Source organism: Mya arenaria, chromosome 12, assembly GCF_026914265.1.
Source record: "Mya arenaria isolate MELC-2E11 chromosome 12, ASM2691426v1".
NCBI classification, from domain to species: domain Eukaryota; kingdom Metazoa; phylum Mollusca; class Bivalvia; order Myida; family Myidae; genus Mya; species Mya arenaria.
This window is the reverse complement of record NC_069133.1, coordinates 3620151-3642530: the sequence shown is the minus strand read 5'-3', so window position 1 is coordinate 3642530 and position 22380 is coordinate 3620151. Positions and strand designations below refer to the sequence as shown.

The window sequence follows — 22380 nt, the reverse complement described above, 5'->3', positions numbered from 1 at the left end:
TCTTGAAACCAGTGGTTAAAGACTGCTGTCAAAATATATGATAGCAGATTTTTAAATTTCAGTCAGAAAACTTATCTTTTATCTCTATAAACCGTTTCTTACGGTTCAAGAAAAATGCATGAAACAGAAAAAATCTGTGACTATTTTTTTGTCAGCAGTCTTATATGAATGGTTTGAATGCACTTTCAGGTTCCATGACAAAAATTAAAGAAGTTGTCAAAACGTTCAATGTGTGAGAGTGCAGCTTTAATAATTATCTATAATTATTTTATTGTCTAGGAAAAATACCATTAATGACTACAATTTTTTTTTGCTTCACAAAAATCTTCCCCCCATAGACACACACACAAGTGACACAACCTATTTAATACTAATGTAATACTTTTGTAATCTATACCCTGTGTCCACAATGTTTTATACTGAATGTTAAAAGGTTGGTAAAACAGTATGGATAAGGGTGTTCAATATGGGGATTAAACCCATAATAGACAATGCACTAGCATTGTCGCCTACTCAGCCCCGGTGGCTGACCCCGGTGACTGATTCCCACCCAGACATACATTAAAGGGACTTGGACACCAGATGATCCAAAAACAAGATATTCAATATTACCTCAAAACAAGCCTAGCCGAATCAATACCAATTATTATGAGACTGATATTACATCATTTAATGTGTTTAAAAGATTTCATCACTGTCTCTCTCTCTGAGAAGTAATCTTTAAAAAATAGCACATAATGATTTTCCCGTTAATTAGTATTATCATATCTACTTTAAGCATGTAAAGGTCACATAAACATATATACAGATAAATACATGATTGCTATTTCTAAATTTACTTCGATTTACATGGTAGACAAAGTGAGTTAATTTCGACTTATATGATTACATAAGTAAGATTCAGTGCACGGTACACTGTTGAAACATAACAGTTTGATGATAAATTTTGACAATTTTCTCTTTTTCTTGCAATGTAGAATCTTGAGTCCGGTCCCTCTATTATCAGATTCTGTGAAATAATTGCTTTCAAACAATTGGAAGAGCTGCATGGTGTACTGAATACAGTAGTTTAATGAATTCCATCCACTAGCTGAATAAAGGATGAACACACATTTTAAAACCACATATCAGAAGTTTTTGGAGAGCATTATGTCAGCAAATTTAAATGCAAAACAGCGTTGGAAAATAAACAAGATTATTTATTTTTTTACATGTTTTATCAATGATACATGGCGATCATCAACTTATTATAAAAATCAGAATTAAAAAACAACAACATTTAGCCATTTATTAAAGCTGCACTCTCACAAATTGAACGTTTGACATTTTTTTTATTTTTTGTCTTGGAGCCATAGTTTTCGAAATTCCATAGAAAACAGTTAAATAAGACTGCTGAAAAATTAGATTGTAGATCTTTATATTTCAGTTCAAAAATTGATGTCTTATGCAATAAAACATTAATTTTCAAACATAAATATGAAAGTCCACAATTTGATATTTTGGCAGCAATCTTTTATCACTGGTTTACAGATATTTACGCAAAAATGTGCTCTTTCCAAGACAAAAAATATAAGAGTTGTAAAAATTGTATATCTGTGAGTGTACAGCTTTAACTGTCCATTTAAAATTGGCCAGTACAAATTTAGTTTGATATTAGTATAATACTGTTATATATTTATAAATCAATATAAAAACAATATTCTAAGATCTAAATTGATAATAACTTTAAAAATGAAAAAAACGAATGAAGAAACATAAGTTCAAAATATGCAAATAAGCTGCACACTCACAGATTTACGGTTTTGACAGCTGTTCTATTTTTTTGTCTTAAATGAGCAAATTTCTACATTCTTTTTTGCAAATCAGACTACTGACAAAAGATCAGATAGCAGATTTGTAGATTTCTGTTCGAAAATTAATGTAATGGCATTCAACATCACTTCTTGAACTTAAATAAGAAAGTATGCAGTCTTATGACACTATTTTTCATGCATTTTCGCATAAATTGGCTCTTTCCAAGCCAAAAAATAAAGAAGTTCACTTCAATCTGTGAGAGTGCAGCTTTAAGTCAATCTTAATCTTAGGGTCATACATCATTGACTAAATTCACTCTATTGGTCAGTAATCCGATTAGTTGTACATATTATTCTCTGATTTAATTAGTCTGACCAATATTAACAGCCTAGTTTCAGTCTAGCAAATAAATTCAACACAAGTTGTTTAATTCTTCTGAGACTGACAATGAATTAAAAACCCACATTCATGAAAAATATTTTCAATATATGAAAAAACCCACAAAAAATAGATTCAAGAATAAAAGAAATATGCATCCTTAAATATATATTGCATATAAACAATTAATTATCTATTATAAAGTTAACATGAGTTACAATGTTTTATCTATAATTGTTGCCATTCATATTTAATAGTTATATAATTATCATGTCTATCAAACAAACCAAAAAAATGTCATTAAATATTTGAGATAAGCACAGGCTGACACAAGAACTAAATATTTAAGTCACAGTTGACAAGGCAAACAGTTCCTACCATGATATATATATATATATGTTTATACACATGTATGTCAATAATTCTCAAAAATTGTTCCACCGCCCCCCTCCCCCATCGTGAATCTGCAACGCGTTCAGTAAAGATGTTTGCGGCGAACGTTTGCTGTTTCGTTTCCCGCTTAACGTATATGCGCTGCGTTGCAACAGAGATACAAAACAAAATGTTTGCGAGCGTTTTGTAAACGCTCGTCTGACTGAACGCACTGCTGATATCCTGGCCTCAGAACACTCTTTACATATCCCTCTTCCTCCTCTCTTTAAAATGATCCTCTTTTTGCCATTACTCTGTCCTCTCCATTGAAGTTAGCCTGCAATTTAAGAAAGGAAAATTTTAATTTCACACAAAAATGGCCAATGTTTATACCAGCACATTTGGCATATGACAAGAGCACCACCTGCGGGTTCTGAACGCTCGTCTGATTATATCCTTTTATTGTAAATTTATTTCATATTATACATTTGAAAGTGAATATTCCAATGTTTAAAAGTGATAGCTCTGATAGTTTGCTTGTAAGCCGCCTTCTAAGCACATTATTTTATTAAACTTAAAATAATTAGACTATAGTCCACAAATACTAAAATATCCCCTATCCTCCCCATTCCCTTCCAAATGAGTTTGATATATTGAAGGCATAATCCTTTCATTTTCTATGAAGAAGCTTAGTATCCATTTCTCAAAATCAACCAAAATTCACGTTTTTTACCCTAAAAACAGGTGAGACTCAATATCTTTAGGGTATAATGTGAAGAAGGGTATAAGATGTACAAGTTCCCCAAGTTTCAAAGTGACAACTTTGATAGTTTCCATGTAACTGACCTGAACGCAAAACTTAACCCCATTAGGTAAGGATAACAATCAAGTGATGACAATTGCTGCTTGTCATTTTTTTTCAATAATGTATGAATTTAACAGTGTTTATTAAAGGGACTAGACACCAGATGATACAATTACAAAAAAATAGATAACTGTCAAAAACTTACATACGATTGATATACTAGTGTATAACTTTTAATCTTACTTTAATAGCTATATAACATTGCTTAAGACACATAATTTCACAGCTTTTGCACATATTGTCGATATGAAACTTTCTGGGGTGTGTTTACCACATATAATATCCCAGTAAGTTTAAAAAAGCATCAGTATATTTATCTGTATTCATAAATGGATATAATATAAACTTGGAAAACTTAATTCACTATTTTTACACAATGAAACCCAAATGAGATAGTCAAATGATTGCTCTGTTTATTTTAATCATGTAAAATTATTTATTATATATATACCCATCATTTATCCACACGTAATACATATCGCAAAATATGGTAGGCTGTATTCCACTCTAGTACACTACAGCCGTTTTCAACTCTTGTGACGTCACGTCACAACAACTTTACAAGTGTCATTGCGTGATGTTAAACTGATGTCATAAAACAAAATAATGTGTCCTTAAAGGGACTGTGTCACAGATTTGCACCAAAAAAAGTTTTTTCTGTAACGAATCTCAGGAAAATTATCTAATAGAATGTGTTACGTTTGATGTTATAATTGTAAAAAAAGATTGTGTCGGAGACCCCGCGTCGCAAAAATTGAAGTCCAACTTCACGTGATAACACCTTCTAGGGCCAGAGTTTTTTTATCTTTAGATTTACGGGAGATTTTTCAAAAAGTTGGGTAAGGAGGAGGAAATAAAAATAAAAATAAAATGCATAAAATGTCCCGAAGGAGAAATAAATAAAAAAAAAAACGGATTTTTCTCCGATTTTTTTTATTTTTTAAATCTTCTTATATCATGAAGACAAAACACACCATACTTGTGTCAGCTATTTCATAGGCTGAAAAAAGGGTGATAGATCACCATAAAGTTTCAAAAGCATAATTATAAGATCCTTTTAATGACTGAAAATATTGACCTCAACACTGTTGAGTTCAAGCGCTCATTAAAATTAATTGTATATATTTGTTCGAATGCATCTATGCATATGAGGTGCATATATTATCAACCCATGGATTTTATGAAACATGTCAGTGTAATAAAGAAGTTTAAATGGCCATTTCTAACATTTTGCCCACAATATAAGCATAACCTTTCCATTGTGAAGTAATCAAACATTGAACAAAGTTTCAGACACGGTATAATAAGGAGGTCAAATGTGTTTTTAACGAAATAGTACCGTGACAATTTACCGTGATGTGGTTTTGATATAGAAAAAATAACCAAAAAAAGTTGACGCCCTGATGGAAATTCCTCTTCACTTCAAAGTTTGACAGGGCTTACGGATACACAGACAGTCAAAATCTACATTTATGTACTTCACCAAAGAAAATTTGGGAGCATTATGATAAATTTGACAAGTGTTATATGTTTCAAAAAACCAGGTCTAAGAACTGATTTTAGAAGCAGTCCTGATAAATATCCTAATTCCAGCTATGCCCGTTGGCAATAAGCAACGGATAAGTTTGACTTCTTGCACTGACTGCCAGATATCTTATGTTCAGATTTTTTCTGTTTTATCGGAAACACACACTATGTTATTATTACATCATTTTCAGTATTCTTTAACGATTTAAATTCTAATTCATTATTAAACTAATTAACAACTACGAATATCACGATACCTTGTGTTTTTCTCTTCAAATACAGTCGATTAAGGGATTCCGAATCAGTAAGGACAAATCCAGTGCTGTATAAATATTAGGATAGTCAGTTAAATGAAACAATACATGTTCATGAGCTCATATATATGGACTAGATTTTTATTACTTTCAAATAATGATGAGACTTCTGAAGTCCATATATCTTGTTGTCTAAATATACCCACTCGTCGTAGGAATTCCGAATCAATTGAAGGTGTTTAGGATCACATGATATTATGTTAGGCTGTTTTATCCTATCACTGAATCTTCTGTTCTCTGAAGTTGGGGGTCGTTTCAAAATCAACTTGAACTGTCAAACACATGTCGATACAAACATGGAAAAGGCCAAAGATTTTTTTCTTTAATTCTCATGCGGACTTTAAAAATTAAATTGGGTGTTTGGGTGGATTTTATTTAGAAAAAAAAGGCTAGTTAGAAATAATGAACTTGCAGTCTCTCATTGACAGGCACTTATTTCTTATAAATATGAAGGTTGGTCATATTTAACTTTATTTTATATAATCATTTGTCCTAGTCAAATGAAAAAGTAAGGCTGGTGGGTTAAAGTAAGGATGTGGGGTTTCAGACAGGTGGTCAAGTGAAAATCCAAAATGATTGATTTTGCCATCAATCTTGTTAATGTATTTGAAGTAGGGCTGAATGTAACAAATATCTTTTGTAACTATATTTATTTTTTGTTAATACCTTTAACACAGACCAGTAACAAAAATAAATTGTGACAAAATATACATGGAATATATAAACCAGTGTCTACTGGCTTTGTTAATACCTTTAACACATGCAGTACCAGTCACTGACTAGAAATTAAATAAAAAGAATATGTAACAAATAAAGATAACAAACATGGTATTTATGAAATGGTGATATGATGGAATAAGATAATGATGGTTTTGAAAATAGTAGAAAATTGGCATTACTACTCACTCATTTTCTAAGCTGGAGTTTTGCCCAATGAAGTTGCTATTGAAACATGTGTACAAAGTTTCATTTGAATATCTTAAACGTTATCATATCTGAAATGCCAAGGGTATCACAATTCCTCGACTGTTTTCTTAAAATTCAAAAAAGAAAAGCTAAAAGTATAAAGCTAAAAGTATGATTGTCCCATTATCTGATAAAATTTCAATACAAAGTAAATCTAACTGTTTATATTTCTGATCACAAGGTTCATTGCACTCCCAGATGTCATTTCAGCAACAGTATCTTCCAAATTCTTAACAGTTTCATCAAAGCATGATGCCATTGGCTGGATGGTGTATTGACTTTGAAGCACCACACCATCACCATGTAACTTCATTTTACTCTGGCCATTGACATGTACTTGGTACTGGATCACCACATGTTTCAGCATACACAGTTCCTCTCACCATGAAATTGGAAATAAAACACACTTTTAGTAAAACACTTCATACTGTGTCAATGAATTGTATGTAAATTTGTGTACTTGTATGTGGTGATTAAACTCATCTAAGTTTTTAAGAAATTAAGTAAAAAGAAAACACTAAATTACTTACAAGATACTCACTGATGATTTCTAACTAAAATGAGCTACAAATTTGCAACCACAAGTTCTCCCCCCTCTTAACTTCCAATTTCGAGGTTTGCCCCTGCAAACCCACAACCTCATGGCCATCAGTTGCTTCTACTATTAAGTATAAAATCTAGCAACATTTAAAATTTTATAACAAGTTTACTATAACATTAATTTATATACTGAACCAATGGCTTATTAATGTTCTGTAAACTTCAGGCCATGATTTCTATCATTTAATTTTCAGACAAGTATTTTTGGTTCAAACTTCTTAAAGCTGCACTCTCACAGATTGAACGTTTTGTCAACTTTTATTATATCTTATTTTTTGTCTTGGAACGAGCCAATTTTTCAAAAAAAAACCCTGGAAGTTAGTGATATAAGACTGCTGACAAAAAATCAGATCACAGATTTTTATATTTAAGTTAAGAAATTATGTTTTATGCATTTTTCTTAAACCGTTAACCGTATTAAGTAAGGGTTTAAGCCATAAAACATAAATTTTCGAACGGAAATATAATAGTCTACAATCTGATTTTTTGTCAGCAATCTTATATCATTGGTTTGCAGATATTTATGCAAAAATTTGCTCTTTCTGAGATAAACACAATAAAAGTTGTAAAAATGGTGTACATGTGAGATTGCAGCTTTAAACCATTCACTATGAATTTTACTTGCAACTAAAAAGTGATTTTATGTAGAAAGTTGAGTTTTCAACAAATATTTTTACACAAGTATGCAGAATTGTTTACCAGAACGTTATTTACTGTACAATATACAATGCACTAGACTTTGAGACAGCCCCCAACATGTGACCCGGAATTCCCGCAATAACCCACTTTCATTTTCAATGTAAAATCAATATTCATTCTCAATATATTTTTGTGGGGTGCTAGCATCTGTTAAAGTAAATATCCATCTTATGTTAAAACCCAAAATAACAAGTATTTACCACTTATTTACCTATTTATTTGATGTTATTTCATCCAAAGCGCATTTCCATTACCGGTGCGTCGGTAAAATTGTTCCATGCGCGATATTTGTAAACATGTACACAAAGGTAGTTTTGATGTGTACACGTTCTAAAATTGTTGTAAGCAATAACAAAGCGTCAAACACAATATATATGTAAGAAAAATCTTCATATGCAGGTCATTCTCAGATATTTTCATGTAAATTTAAACGACTGATTCGGAACTACCCCTGATTCGGAATCCCTTATTAAACTGTATGTGATCGTGAAGTAGTGTGTTCAATGCTCCCCAGAGTCAAATTCAGAAAAAAAATATCCATTTTGACTATGATGAACACGATATCATTTTGCAGTTTGTGTTTGTCAGAAGCTATACATTTTTGCACTGTAATCCAATTCATCCTTGTTAATATACGACGTGCGCCAACGACTTTTAATAGACAAAACAACCCAAGAATTTCTGTCTCCTTATTTTGACCGGAAGTTTCGCAATCATTCCACGAAACGCGAACAACATACTGAATCTATAAAAAAAATTCACAATAAACACGCTTAAAGTTCTCCACGGTTTGATTTAAATAATGAAAAATAAACATCGGAACGTTTTTGTAGTAAAACATTTCTATATAGCTGCAGAAATTGCGAGAAATAAGGGGTATGACAAAAACTACTTTCACTTTTGACAGGACGTTGTTATGGTAACGGGTACCTGTTCTGTTTCCCAGCGTATTTCCGACTGGTTTACGTGGTTTGTGCAGTAAAAAGACCTATAATTAATGACAATTGGTACACCAGTTGGTTCTGGGATATGGGTTATAGAACACTAATTTTATTTTCTTCTTAACATTGGAGCAACGTTCGTCGGAAAAAATAAAAATAAAACTACGAAAATGAATTTTATTTTTATTTGGGTTTTGCAATATTTAGGTACGGCGCTCCCGTAAATCTAAAGATATAAAAACTCTGGCCTAGCCAATCACGCATGATTGAATGAATTCTACCTTGAACAAATACCCAGTAATCTTTTTTAATGGAAAAATACTATCAATGTAAAAGTTTAATTTTTATTACAAGCAAATGAGGAAAATCAAAATAGTTCCTCAGTTGGTAAGATCCATCTACATTTCATGTCAGTATTTATCTTAGCTCCGCCCCTTTCACTGGACTTGACATTGCCCCTTTCACTGTTTTTGACATCTGATTGGCTGAGTTAAAATTGCCTTTTAATGTTCTTTATGAATGACAGTTTTATACAGGGAAAGCCTGGTTAATGTGACAATCATTATTCTGAAAATGGTGCTATAAATATGATTATGAATAGGCTTATAATTTATTTAAGATAATAAACATAATCTGCAGTTATGCACTTTAATTGATCAAAATACATGTTCCTTAATTATGCTTAAAATATAAATCCTTATAATATTGGAAGAGATACATGATTGTCAATTTAGAATTGAACTTCAATTTCATAGCATTTCACAGAATTTATTAAAATAATTGCTTATGGTCATGTTGATTTATAGGCTAATAGCAAAGAGGGAAAAAAATAAGAAATATATATAATCATATGGAAAGGAAAAATTGAGGTGAATTTTATGTGAATATCTTAAATGTATAATTCTCCATTTTGCTAAAGTGGCTAATTGTTATTTAATTCAGATGTTTTTTGGGTTTTTTTTGTACATTTTATTTTGGCATTTGATATTATTTCAGGGATATTCTGGATATGCAGTTTTAATGTCTTTTGTTTGATTAAAAAAATAGTTTCTATTTGTGTAAGAAAAGCCAGACAAAACTATAATTATTGTTATTATATGCAATTGTTTAAACCTGGGAGTAAGATAACATATTATTGGTCCCAGTTTAAACATAAGTTTGCTTTAAGTGTTTATTCATTATTTTTACCAGCTTTCTTTGTACAGTGCACTTAAAGCTGCACTCTCACAGATTGAACGTTTTGACAACTTTTTATTGTTTGCCTTGAAACCAGCCAATTTTTGCAAAAATCCATGGAACCAGTTATATAAATAAAACTACTAACAAAAAATCCAAAAATGATATAATATGCATTTTCCTTAAAAAACATCAATTTTTCAAACAGAAAAAAATGTGAAAATCTACGATCTGATTTTGTCAGCAATCATAAATTTATTTGCAGATATCTAGGCAGAAATTTGCTCTTTCCAAGACAAACAAAAAAAAGTTGTCAAAATGGTATATATATCTGTGAGAGTGCAGCTTTAATGTCATCTAACACCTAGATTTTAGAGTAATTAACAAGTCTTACTTTTTGTTTTTAATTTTAAGTTTAATTAGGTTATTATTATTATTTTTAAAGGGCCCTTTCCATATCTTGATTAAGATTATTTTTTTTTTGAAAAGTTTAATTATGTTTTCTCCTACTTTTTTCTAATTGTGGACTTTTTGTTAATAGAGAATTGTATCTTCATTATCTCAACGACAACAGGATCAGAGTGGCATAAATGCAGCCACAGAGACAATTATAAACAAAAGACTTCTAAAATAGACCTGCCACATATGAAAAATTCATATAACTATACATGAAATAGACTGGATTTGCAATTGCAATTGTGTTATTTGTTATCGCTGATTTTAAAGGAACACTATTCTTAGAATAAAGGAGTGGAAATCCTGAACAGAAGTCTCTGACTGTTGGAAAAACTACATCAGCCAACCTCAAATACTCTAAGGCTGACCAACAGTAATCTTTCAGTAGGAACTGAAAACAAGGAGGCACACTAGGGGCGCTACTGTGCTATTCCCCAGTCATTCAAAGTACCCCCTGTGAACGCGTTAGCGGACTTGCGCCCAATTCTTAGCAAAATATTGTGCATGAGTGTAGACATTAGACATATATATTTAAGATATTTATAATCCAAATATGAACTTATTTGACAGCTTCAAGGAATGGAGAGAACTCAGCGGATTATTTTGTTTCGCCAAGGCATGTAGGAAAATGAGACCCATTTCATCATAAATTCTGTTTATTCCAGTCACTTTAACAATAGTAAAATCTTTCAACTAAAAAAAATAATATTAGTGTCTGCAATTTCAGAGTACCATCCACTCATGATATATTATCATTTATCATGGTGTAATTAATTAAGTCATTTTGACATCCTTCTGTTAGTTTTAAAATAATATACTAAAGTAATAATTACCGGTACATGTACATTACCATGACAGTTACGCCAATGGGAAGACTTATTTAGGGACTGACATTATAATTCACCAGTCAATTGTAACCACCCCCCCCCCCCCCCAGGTCCGGGGAATAGCCGGGACTTTGACTTTAGGTCCAGCCGACCCCGGGTAAAATCCCCGCCCTGCGGGCACGAACTGCTGGTTAAACCCCGTCCAAATGCCCCCACACCCCAGAGACTCTATATAAGGCCCAATCTTGGCTTAATTTGGCCCTATGACAAAACCACCGCGGTCACCTGGAAAGTAAAAACACGGCCCTTTTCTCCAGCTATCCCCGGTATACCCCCGGACCTGGGGGGGGGGGCGTGAATACAATTGACTGGTGCATCCATGGGGAGACTTATTTAGGGATATAACATTGGCATACAATTATATAGTAATTAGTTATCCTGACATGTACTTTACACAGAATCGCTACATGGTGACAGTTACTCTGGGACGGACATTACATTTACATACACTATGCTAATAGTATTTCTGACATGTACATTGCAAAGACACACACCAGACACCCTTAGGGTGACTTAATTAGGGACAGACATAACACTGATAAACAATACAGTAATTAATTATCCTGATGTGTACTTTACATAGAATCCCTACATGGGGACAGTTAATCAGGGACGGACATTACATTAACACCACTATAGAAATAGTAATTCTGATATGAACATTGCAAAGACACACACTATGGGGAAAGTTAATCAGGGCCTGTCACACTAAATTGACATACACTATATAGAAATAGTTATTCTGAAATTTATGAACATTGCAAAGACATACCCCATGGGGACAGTTAATAAGGGACGGACATTACATTGACATACACTATAAAAATAGTTATTCTGATATGAAAATTGTAAAGACACACACCATGGGGACAGGGATTTCAGGGATAGACATTTCATTGACATACATTATAGGAATAGTTATTCTGCCATTATCATTGTAACAACAAATGCCATGGGGACAGTTATTCAGGGACGGACATTACATTGATGTATACACTTTTATAAGTACTAGTTATTTTGACATATTAACATTTTAAGACAAGCGCCATGAGGACTGAGTTATTCAGGGACAGATGTTACATTGACTAGACTTAATTGACATACACTATAGTTATAGTTATTCTTACATGAACATTGCAAAGACACACACCATGAGGAGACTTGAATATTTATGGACATACATCACACTTGACAATAACCATATACTAATAATTATCCTGACATTTACTTTACATAGAATTAAACCATTGGGACAGTTATTCAGGGACAAACATACATTGACTAAATGACATTATACTATAGTAATAGTAATTCTGACATGTACATTGTAATGACACACCCAATGGTGACAGTTATTCAGGGACGGACATAACATTGACACACACTCCAGAAATTGGTATTCTCAAATGTACATACAAAGAATCTCACCATGGGGACAGTTATTCAGGGACAAGAATTACAATTAAATACAATATAGTATAAATAGTTATTCTAAAATGTACTTTATAACAAAAAATGACACTATAGTGACATTTATTCAGGGACGGACATTACATTTGACTTTCAATATATAGTAATAATCATAATAGTCATTCTAAAATGTATGGTACATTACAAAGACACATGCCATGGGGTCAGTTATTCAAGGACGAACATTACACTGACATATACTACATAGTAAGAGTTATAAGGACATTTAGTACAATGAAGAGATACACCCCATGGGAACAGCTATTCACGAACAGACATTACATTCATGTATACAACTTACAAATTAATAATTCTGAGGACAAGTACATTGAAAGTAATCACATCTTTGAAACAGTTATTTAGACAAATATAACAGTGACATATACTATAGTTATAGTTATAATGACATTTACATGGAAAAACACACACCATGGATACATTTTTTCTGAGGGAAGAATTTACATCTAACAAGCACAACTATGCTACCAGAAAGTCCAAACAGTAACAAAAATATGTCAAAACATGCACATACTGAGTCAGTCATCCAATTAGACTTTTGAAGGTACAAGCCCGACTGCTAACACTAATGCTTGGCATTAATTTTTTTATCAAGCCCTGCTAAATAAAATTTGGGCTGGTGTCAATTTTGACCACTGCAGTCAGCTAAATATGCCATTAATATATAATAATCATGCGCCAACCTGCAGATCATATAAAGGCAAAACTGTTGTCTGTGTCATAAGAAGCTTACTAAATCTGAAATCTGGGGGCAGATCATGACAGTTTATATTGCATTAGGATGTTGAATGCGCAATTACAGGCAAAAGACTTTCATGAAAAGAATAAATACTTTTAATAATTATGTTGTTTTCTCTCACCGTTTTTTTTGGAGAGTGGGGAGGCTATGAATACCAGAGGCCTTACCTAGGGTCCTTGGGGTACAAGTCTAAAATAATAGACGTGTTATACGGGTTTCTTCCAATCCCTAATGTCTAAACGGGTTTGTGTAAAAACCAGAGGTGTTTGAAAAATATTGAAATTGTATTAAGTGCAGTATTTTATGGTTGAAATTGATCATAAAGGTTTATATTCATAATTTACCATACATGTAAAAGAAGTTATTTTGCACAAAACAAGCATTAAATGCATTAAAACACATTTACCTTTCCAATAAAATGAAAGTTGACTGACACAGACAACAATTATGCCAAACGGAACAACTCGACACAATCGTAATAAGTAGGCCACATCCGACAAGCTTCGAGATAGACCGTCAAACTCATAATTATTCGTTGGATACTTATTTTTTGTGTACGGAACTATTATAAAATAACATAATCTGGTAATATTACTTGTTTTTATGATATTTAATGGACGCAATATGCTTTAACCCGGAACAACTACCCACTTTTGGTACAAAACAATTTGTACATTAAGGATTTGCCATATCAAAAATCATAAAAAAATCTGTCAACTTACAATTATTTGGACTACTTGGGGTACGGGATCATTTGACAGGGATTTTATCGGCAGTTTGTCCCCGCAGGACAAGGATTTTACCTGGGCTTGGCTTGACAGAAAGCCAAAGTCCCCGCTTTTCTCCGGACCTGGGAAGGCTGTGATTACCGGAGGCCTTACCTAGGGTCCTTGGGGTACGGGATCATTTGGCAGGGATTTTACCGGCAATTCGTCCCTGTAGGACAAGGATTTTACCCGGGCTTGGCTGGACAGAAAGTCAAAGTCCCCTCTATTCTCCGGAACTGGGGAGGCCGTGATTACCCGAGACTGGGTGTATACCGGGGATAGCTGGGGATAGCTGGGGAAAATGGGCCTTTGCCCGGGCTTAGCTGGACCGAAAGTCAAAGTCCCTGCCATTCCCTGGACTGGGGGGGAGGTTACAACTGACTGGTGCATAACCAAGAGTTGTCCAACTTCTTAGCCACAGGTGCAAGTCACATAATCAATAATCGCCTTATATATGGGATAAGTGTATTAAGATATTCTTATTAAAATTGTTTGTGTCAAGTAGATCTACCTGTGTTCTTAGCTGATACATATTCAACAAGCCAAACAAAAATGCAATAGAATAAAATATATACAGTTTAATAAGGGATTCCGAATCAGGGGTAGTTCCGAATCAGTCGTTTAAATTTACATGAAAATATCTGAGAATGACCTGCATATGAAGATTTTTCTTACATATATATTGTGTTTGACGCTTTGTTATTGCTTACAACAATTTTAGAACGTGTACACATCAAAACTACCTTTGTGTACATGTTTACAAATATCGCGCATGGAACAATTTTACCGACGCACCGGTAATGGAAATGCGCTTTGGATGAAATAACATCAAATAAATAGGTAAATAAGTGGTAAATACTTGTTATTTTGGGTTTTAACATAAGATGGATATTTACTTTAACAGATGCTAGCACCCCACAAAAATATATTGAGAATGAATATTGATTTTACATTGAAAATGAAAGTGGGTTATTGCGGGAATTCCGGGTCACATGTTGGGGGCTGTCTCAAAGTCTAGTGCATTGTATATTGTACAGTAAATAACGTTCTGGTAAACAATTCTGCATACTTGTGTAAAAATATTTGTTGAAAACTCAACTTTCTACATAAAATCACTTTTTAGTTGCAAGTAAAATTCATAGTGAATGGTTTAAAGCTGCAATCTCACATGTACACCATTTTTACAACTTTTATTGTGTTTATCTCAGAAAGAGCAAATTTTTGCATAAATATCTGCAAACCAATGATATAAGATTGCTGACAAAAAATCAGATTGTAGACTATTATATTTCCGTTCGAAAATTTATGTTTTATGGCTTAAACCCTTACTTAATACGGTTAACGGTTTAAGAAAAATGCATAAAACATAATTTCTTAACTTAAATATAAAAATCTGTGATCTGATTTTTTGTCAGCAGTCTTATATCACTAACTTCCAGGGTTTTTTTTTGAAAAATTGGCTCGTTCCAAGACAAAAAATAAGATATAATAAAAGTTGACAAAACGTTCAATCTGTGAGAGTGCAGCTTTAAGAAGTTTGAACCAAAAATACTTGTCTGAAAATTAAATGATAGAAATCATGGCCTGAAGTTTACAGAACATTAATAAGCCATTGGTTCAGTATATAAATTTATGTTATAGTAAACTTGTTATAAAATTTTAAATGTTGCTAGATTTTATACTTAATAGTAGAAGCAACTGATGGCCATGAGGTTGTGGGTTTGCAGGGGCAAACCTCGAAATTGGAAGTTAAGAGGGGGGAGAACTTGTGGTTGCAAATTTGTAGCTCATTTTAGTTAGAAATCATCAGTGAGTATCTTGTAAGTAATTTAGTGTTTTCTTTTTACTTAATTTCTTAAAAACTTAGATGAGTTTAATCACCACATACAAGTACACAAATTTACATACAATTCATTGACACAGTATGAAGTGTTTTACTAAAAGTGTGTTTTATTTCCAATTTCATGGTGAGAGGAACTGTGTATGCTGAAACATGTGGTGATCCAGTACCAAGTACATGTCAATGGCCAGAGTAAAATGAAGTTACATGGTGATGGTGTGGTGCTTCAAAGTCAATACACCATCCAGCCAATGGCATCATGCTTTGATGAAACTGTTAAGAATTTGGAAGATACTGTTGCTGAAATGACATCTGGGAGTGCAATGAACCTTGTGATCAGAAATATAAACAGTTAGATTTACTTTGTATTGAAATTTTATCAGATAATGGGACAATCATACTTTTAGCTTTATACTTTTAGCTTTTCTTTTTTGAATTTTAAGAAAACAGTCGAGGAATTGTGATACCCTTGGCATTTCAGATATGATAACGTTTAAGATATTCAAATGAAACTTTGTACACATGTTTCAATAGCAACTTCATTGGGCAAAACTCCAGCTTAGAAAATGAGTGAGTAGTAATGCCAATTTTCTACTATTTTCAAAACCATCATTATCTTATTCCATCATATCACCATTTCATAAATACCATGTTTGTTATCTTTATTTGTTACATATTCTTTTTATTTAATTTCTAGTCAGTGACTGGTACTGCATGTGTTAAAGGTATTAACAAAGCCAGTAGACACTGGTTTATATATTCCATGTATATTTTGTCACAATTTATTTTTGTTACTGGTCTGTGTTAAAGGTATTAACAAAAAATAAATATAGTTACAAAAGATATTTGTTATATTCAGCCCTACTTCAAATACATTAACAAGATTGATGGCAAAATCAATCATTTTGGATTTTCACTTGACCACCTGTCTGAAACCCCACATCCTTACTTTAACCCACCAGCCTTACTTTTTCATTTGACTAGGACAAATGATTATATAAAATAAAGTTAAATATGACCAACCTTCATATTTATAAAAAATAAGTGCCTGTCAATGAGAGACTGCAAGTTCATTATTTCTAACTAGCCTTTTTTTTCTAAATAAAATCCACCCAAACACCCAATTTAATTTTTAAAGTCCGCATGAGAATTAAAGAAAAAAATCTTTGGCCTTTTCCATGTTTGTATCGACATGTGTTTGACAGTTCAAGTTGATTTTGAAACGACCCCCAACTTCAGAGAACAGAAGATTCAGTGATAGGATAAAACAGCCTAACATAATATCACGTGATCCTAAACACCTTCAATTGATTCGGAATTCCTACGACGAGTGGGTATATTTAGACAACAAGATATATGGACTTCAGAAGTCTCATCATTATTTGAAAGTAATAAAAATCTAGTCCATATATATGAGCTCATGAACATGTATTGTTTCATTTAACTGACTATCCTAATATTTATACAGCACTGGATTTGTCCTTACTGATTCGGAATCCCTTAATCGACTGTATGACTTACCATGGAAGTTAGGGATATATCCATTTTGCAAAACTTAGTGTCATTCAGTCAGTCTGATTCATCGTTCTGCAAAGCTCGATGATTTTGTTTATCTTCTATGAAAAAACAAAATAATTCGTCTGACACATTCGTAATTTTCCAGCATGATACATGTACCCTGGTATTGATTATTGTAATTGTATGTTTGTGTTAAACCGGTTTAAAGTCAGATTCAAGTACCAATAATTAAACAATTTTAAGCAATATCATCTTTTTAACGTTACAACTCTTTAACGTCACGTATAATTTTCATTCCTGCAGTATTTTTAAAGACGGTTAAAAAAGGAAGATTTTTTTTAAAAAGGTTACATTACACTATTTCATAGGTTTCGAAATTAGTTAAATTACCTTTAATAATATCATTTACATAACTAACATGGTTGTTATATTAAACATATAAGATACATATGTAGTAACATTTGTTTTTGCTTTAAATGAAGTGCAATAATCGCGTTTAAATCATAAATAGTCAAAACAGGTTTTGCTGGGTTTTTCTCCCGTAAAAAACATTCATAAAATTTCTATTGTTCTTTAAATAAAAAACAAGTATTTCAAAATCCTTAAACAAGTGATAATTTACATCATAACAATAATATACTAGCTTAGAAGTGGGGTTTTTACGGATTTTGCATTATCGGTAAAATCTTGGAGTTTTATCCCGCAGGAGAAAAACCCCGTACTGAAAAGCGGGTTTTTTTTGTTTCGCGTTTTTTCACTTCCGGTGTCGAAGCATAATGCTCCTTTTGATATAAGATGTTGTTTTGAGCTAAAATAACTTGAATCGTGTATTATTGAAACCCCGCGGGATTTTTCCCCAGCTTTTGAAAAACGGGAGAAAAATCCCGCGGGATAGTGAAAAACCCCGTATTTTTCTGCGAAAACCCCGCTGGGGCCCGAAGTTGGCGGGTCAATTAGACAAACTTCCAAAAACATCTCGCAAACAAAAAACACCAAAATCATACCTTAATGAAGCCTTCTAACTAAAGTATAGGCCAGTATTCGATTACACCGTATTTAAAGGGTACTTGAGTTTGCGAAATCTAGGATTTGCAAACACAATTGGAGGTCGTTTATATACATTTCTTAATATATTCGCGGACATTTGTTTCTTAAAATACCATAAGAACAGTAGCATAGTTTTATGACCTTTCTTCGTAATTGAAGAGAAAACCTCCAGGATTGTTGATCAAAACCAAATACAAAAAAAAACACTTCAACATCACATAGTAGAAAGTGGAAGGGTACCCTTGCATAGTCCAGAGTCGTCTAGGTAACCGCTGTCACATGAGCACGTGGTGGCACAGATGGCATGTGACACACAAGACCCCATGTTTGAAGCACAATCGGCACCATGACCTTGAAATATTACAGGTATAAACAAATGTAATCTTAACGCATGCTTTCAGTGTTGCTTATCTTAATGACATAACTTTTTAGCATTAATATTATTAGCAATTATGGTGTATCAAATGACTATATATCATATTACAAACCTTGTAAGAGGAATATATTTCGGAACCAAAAATTATATACAAAATCAACCTTAACCGCTATATGTAAAGAACAACATAATTATTTTCTTGATCTATCTACGGATCGTTTCGACTGTCAACATGGTAATTTATATATCATACTCTTTGACCTGCCAACAGCTGACTCAATAGCTGCAATGGTAGATTGCTTGTATTTAAGCAATTATATTTGTATTTATAATATCAACCGCGCACACCTTATATGAATTAGTCTAATTTTAAACATAATTCAATCCCATATTCTATAGGATCGATTGCCGAGCTTAATTATTATGTATTTAAAAAAATATGAATAGTGAACTGTGTCCGGTAGGGCATTTACTGTAATTTCTATTATGCCATGCATACCTAAACAGAAATATAATAATGCATAACTTGTGCTTACAGAGATCCTATATACAAACATAATGGCAAGTTGTTATTTTTACTCTGATGAACATAACCCAGTGTAAATCTCGGATTGTTAAACTTTTTAGAAAAAACGCAGTGAGAATATTTACGCATTACGAATGGCTCTCGAATAATCGAGCTTACAAACCCCGGATTAATCCAGAGTTAATTCGCCCGTAGAAAAACTGGCCTAAAGACTTTTTTTCGCAACTTGGTTTTCGCGAGAATTCGTGAAATCGTTATCGAACAATGAAGCCTGTTATGTTCTAAAAAGGGCCATTTTAGTCCAACAATCTTTTTTATGATTCAAATTTCAATATTCAAAATATTAATTCAGTAATTTGAACACAAATGTATTCCTCATTACATGATCTAAAGATTAATTATATTATACACATATTTATAACCATAGCACAATAGGTTTGAATGTGTGACACGACAGATATAATATGATAACTATTAATAATCAGTATTTTAAACTTTAAATTGGTATTAAATCTTGCTTAAATTAACATTCAGGATGGGCAAAAAAGCGTTAAGCAAACTATTTATGTTCTACTTATGGGTCAAAATTTGTTGCTCTATTAAAAGTTGAAAATGTACATGATAAATACAGGGGACTGTACGATTGCTGTATTATTTCTCCTTTAAACAAATTAAGTACAAAGTCGGGCGTGTCTTTCAGAAATGTTGGTCATGTCGCCTATAATATTACATAAATGGCTGTTGGAGATGTTTTGTTGTTAACAACTTCAAACAAATATATTGAAATAGGGGGGATTTTCAACAACGTCATTGATGTGTGTGTACATCGTACAATACATTATCTTGAGAGGTCGTACAAACAATGGTAACTCCTAGGAAAGTTAATGTTAAAATCCTCAACCCAAAATGATTCATCTTATCTTATCATGCATCAATAAATTATATTTAATGTGACATTGTTGTTTTGAATCCAAGGTAAACGATTGTTAACAAGTTGTTAATTTTTCATTGTATATATTTATAGGTTAATGTATGCAAATTGAAAATAATGTACTCAAATAAAACAAAACAAAAAAAAACAATATCGGTATGTATATTGACACATGTTAATATATATGAGTTATAATTACTTAATTTTAATCTTAAACTATTGAGTATATATTGTTTTAAAAAGCAGTGCGAATGCAGAAATGTGTTCAGTTGCATTCTTATAAAAGTGAATAGCTCAGCCGGATGCCCTGCTCAGTGGTGATCTATTGACTGGTTAAATTATAAGTAGAGATGCAGTTAACGGATGTTAGATAACACACGCTATTTACTTGAACTTTAACCGCTTAAAAAATAACTACAAAAGATAAAAAAATCTATATATCTTAATAGTACTTTTTAAGTCCAGAGATGTGCTGATTTTTAAACATTATAAGTAGGTGTAGTTTTACAGGTTGGTGGCTTCAAAAAGTCTACATCAACCCACAAGGTCTCAATGTGCTGTATTTCCATACTTATTGTAAAGAAATAATGGACTTTTAAAAAAAATACAAAACCAAAACTGATTCGATTAGAAGGACATATTTCACTATTCGATTAGAAGGACACATTTCACTATGTGTTCGCCGGGACACGGAATCATAAAAAACTTATTAACAGTTACAATGCAATTAAAATGGATAATATTCAGAGTTGAACCTACATATATTAGAAGCATGAATGTACATATATTTACTTGAATACATGTCGCCTTTAATGAACATCCGTTGATTCAAGTAGTTTTTTTATTGTATGTCCTAATTCTCTAAAGATATGCATACTAAATGTCAGGTTTGCCACAAGAATTTCGATCACAGATCACATTCACTTTTTTTGGATATGCCTTTGCTTAAAAGAAAACAAATACCAAAGTATATTTTTTCATTTAACCTTTGATGGCATACATTGTGTCAATCTTTCAAACAGCAACAGCAATCACCTTTATGGCATAGACGATCAAAATAATAATAATGATGCCTTTGTCAAAAAAAGAAAAATATATCTAATGCAAACTAGTAGTGGATAGCGGTCAGGTCGGAAAATGTTTGTCCGACCCGTATCAGTTCCTATAGGAGGAGCTTATCAGTAAATATATTTTCAGAATACAACCTACATTCGTAGCAAATGCAATTGCAGTATTAGGCTTAATCCTTCAGAGTTTCAACTGTAGCGGGCGTTTAAACGTCCTCCTACTGCCACTTATCCGACACACACACTCCCTGCGTCATATTTAGCGTTGACAATGTGTCAGCCAATGGAATTGTGTAATAAGTTAGTAATATGACCTGAATTAAAATCTTAATTATTAAGAAGGGATCGTTTGCCACGCTCACTAATGCTATTCGTTATCATTTAGATTTTAATTTATGTCATCAAACTATTACTTAGTACTTTTTTCAGATTAAAAATCCCTGCTACAGAGACAAACCAATACTGTGAATGTCATAGGTCATTTATTGCCTGAATATTTTCATTGATCATATATGATTTACCAAACGTATTTACATTATAAATAAACTGAAACAAACAATCGTAGAACTTTGTGTAATTTAGGGTAGCTATTTATTCGACTGTTTTCTGCATCTACATTCATTTGCAAACTTATCTCATATGTATTCTTTTAAAGATGTGCATCAATTGGCGGGACTTGGTACGTCCCCTATATAATTAATTATATTCAAATAGAGCCTGTCAATGTTTTAAGCAATAACAGTGCGTGCAAACAATTGCCTATATTCAATAAGTAGGTATTTTGTTATCAACCATTTCAGAAAGAAAGTATTATCTTTTTGGTTGATATCTATACGATCAGTGTTTTAAGATAACCGGGAGGATGGGATCTTTACGATCAGAGATTAAGCAGATCTAAGAAGACAGTTTCTTATATTTTATATATAAAAAGTTCATAGAAAATAAATGATCCGAAAAAAGTACCAATAGTTGACCTATTGGTATATCAATGCAAACCGTGTCTTCTACACCAGCAGAGCCGGTGAACAATCAATCTAGCTTATCTGTTAAGCAAGCGCTGTGTATCTTAACTATATAAGATCTTATTTCATCATGCTTAATTATTA

General features: G+C 32.5%; 1 protein-coding gene and 1 long non-coding RNA gene across 9 annotated transcripts in view; both read right to left on the bottom strand.

The window, feature by feature from the left end:
- LOC128211253 (prion-like-(Q/N-rich) domain-bearing protein 25) overlaps positions 1–22380 on the bottom strand; it is a 72362-nt gene that overhangs the window by 14371 nt on the left and 35611 nt on the right. For all 8 annotated transcript variants that reach the window (XM_052915829.1, XM_052915830.1, XM_052915828.1 and 5 more), the window contains one exon: positions 18615–18725. In XM_052915829.1, the coding sequence (XP_052771789.1) occupies positions 18615–18725 (111 nt within the window). The remainder of the gene's footprint in view (positions 1–18614; positions 18726–22380) is intronic.
- Positions 1959–17668, bottom strand: LOC128211254 (uncharacterized). The gene is made up of 2 exons (XR_008257250.1): positions 17331–17668; positions 1959–2881 (listed from the first exon to the last, which is right to left on the bottom strand). It is a non-coding gene; the product is annotated as an uncharacterized LOC128211254 (long non-coding RNA).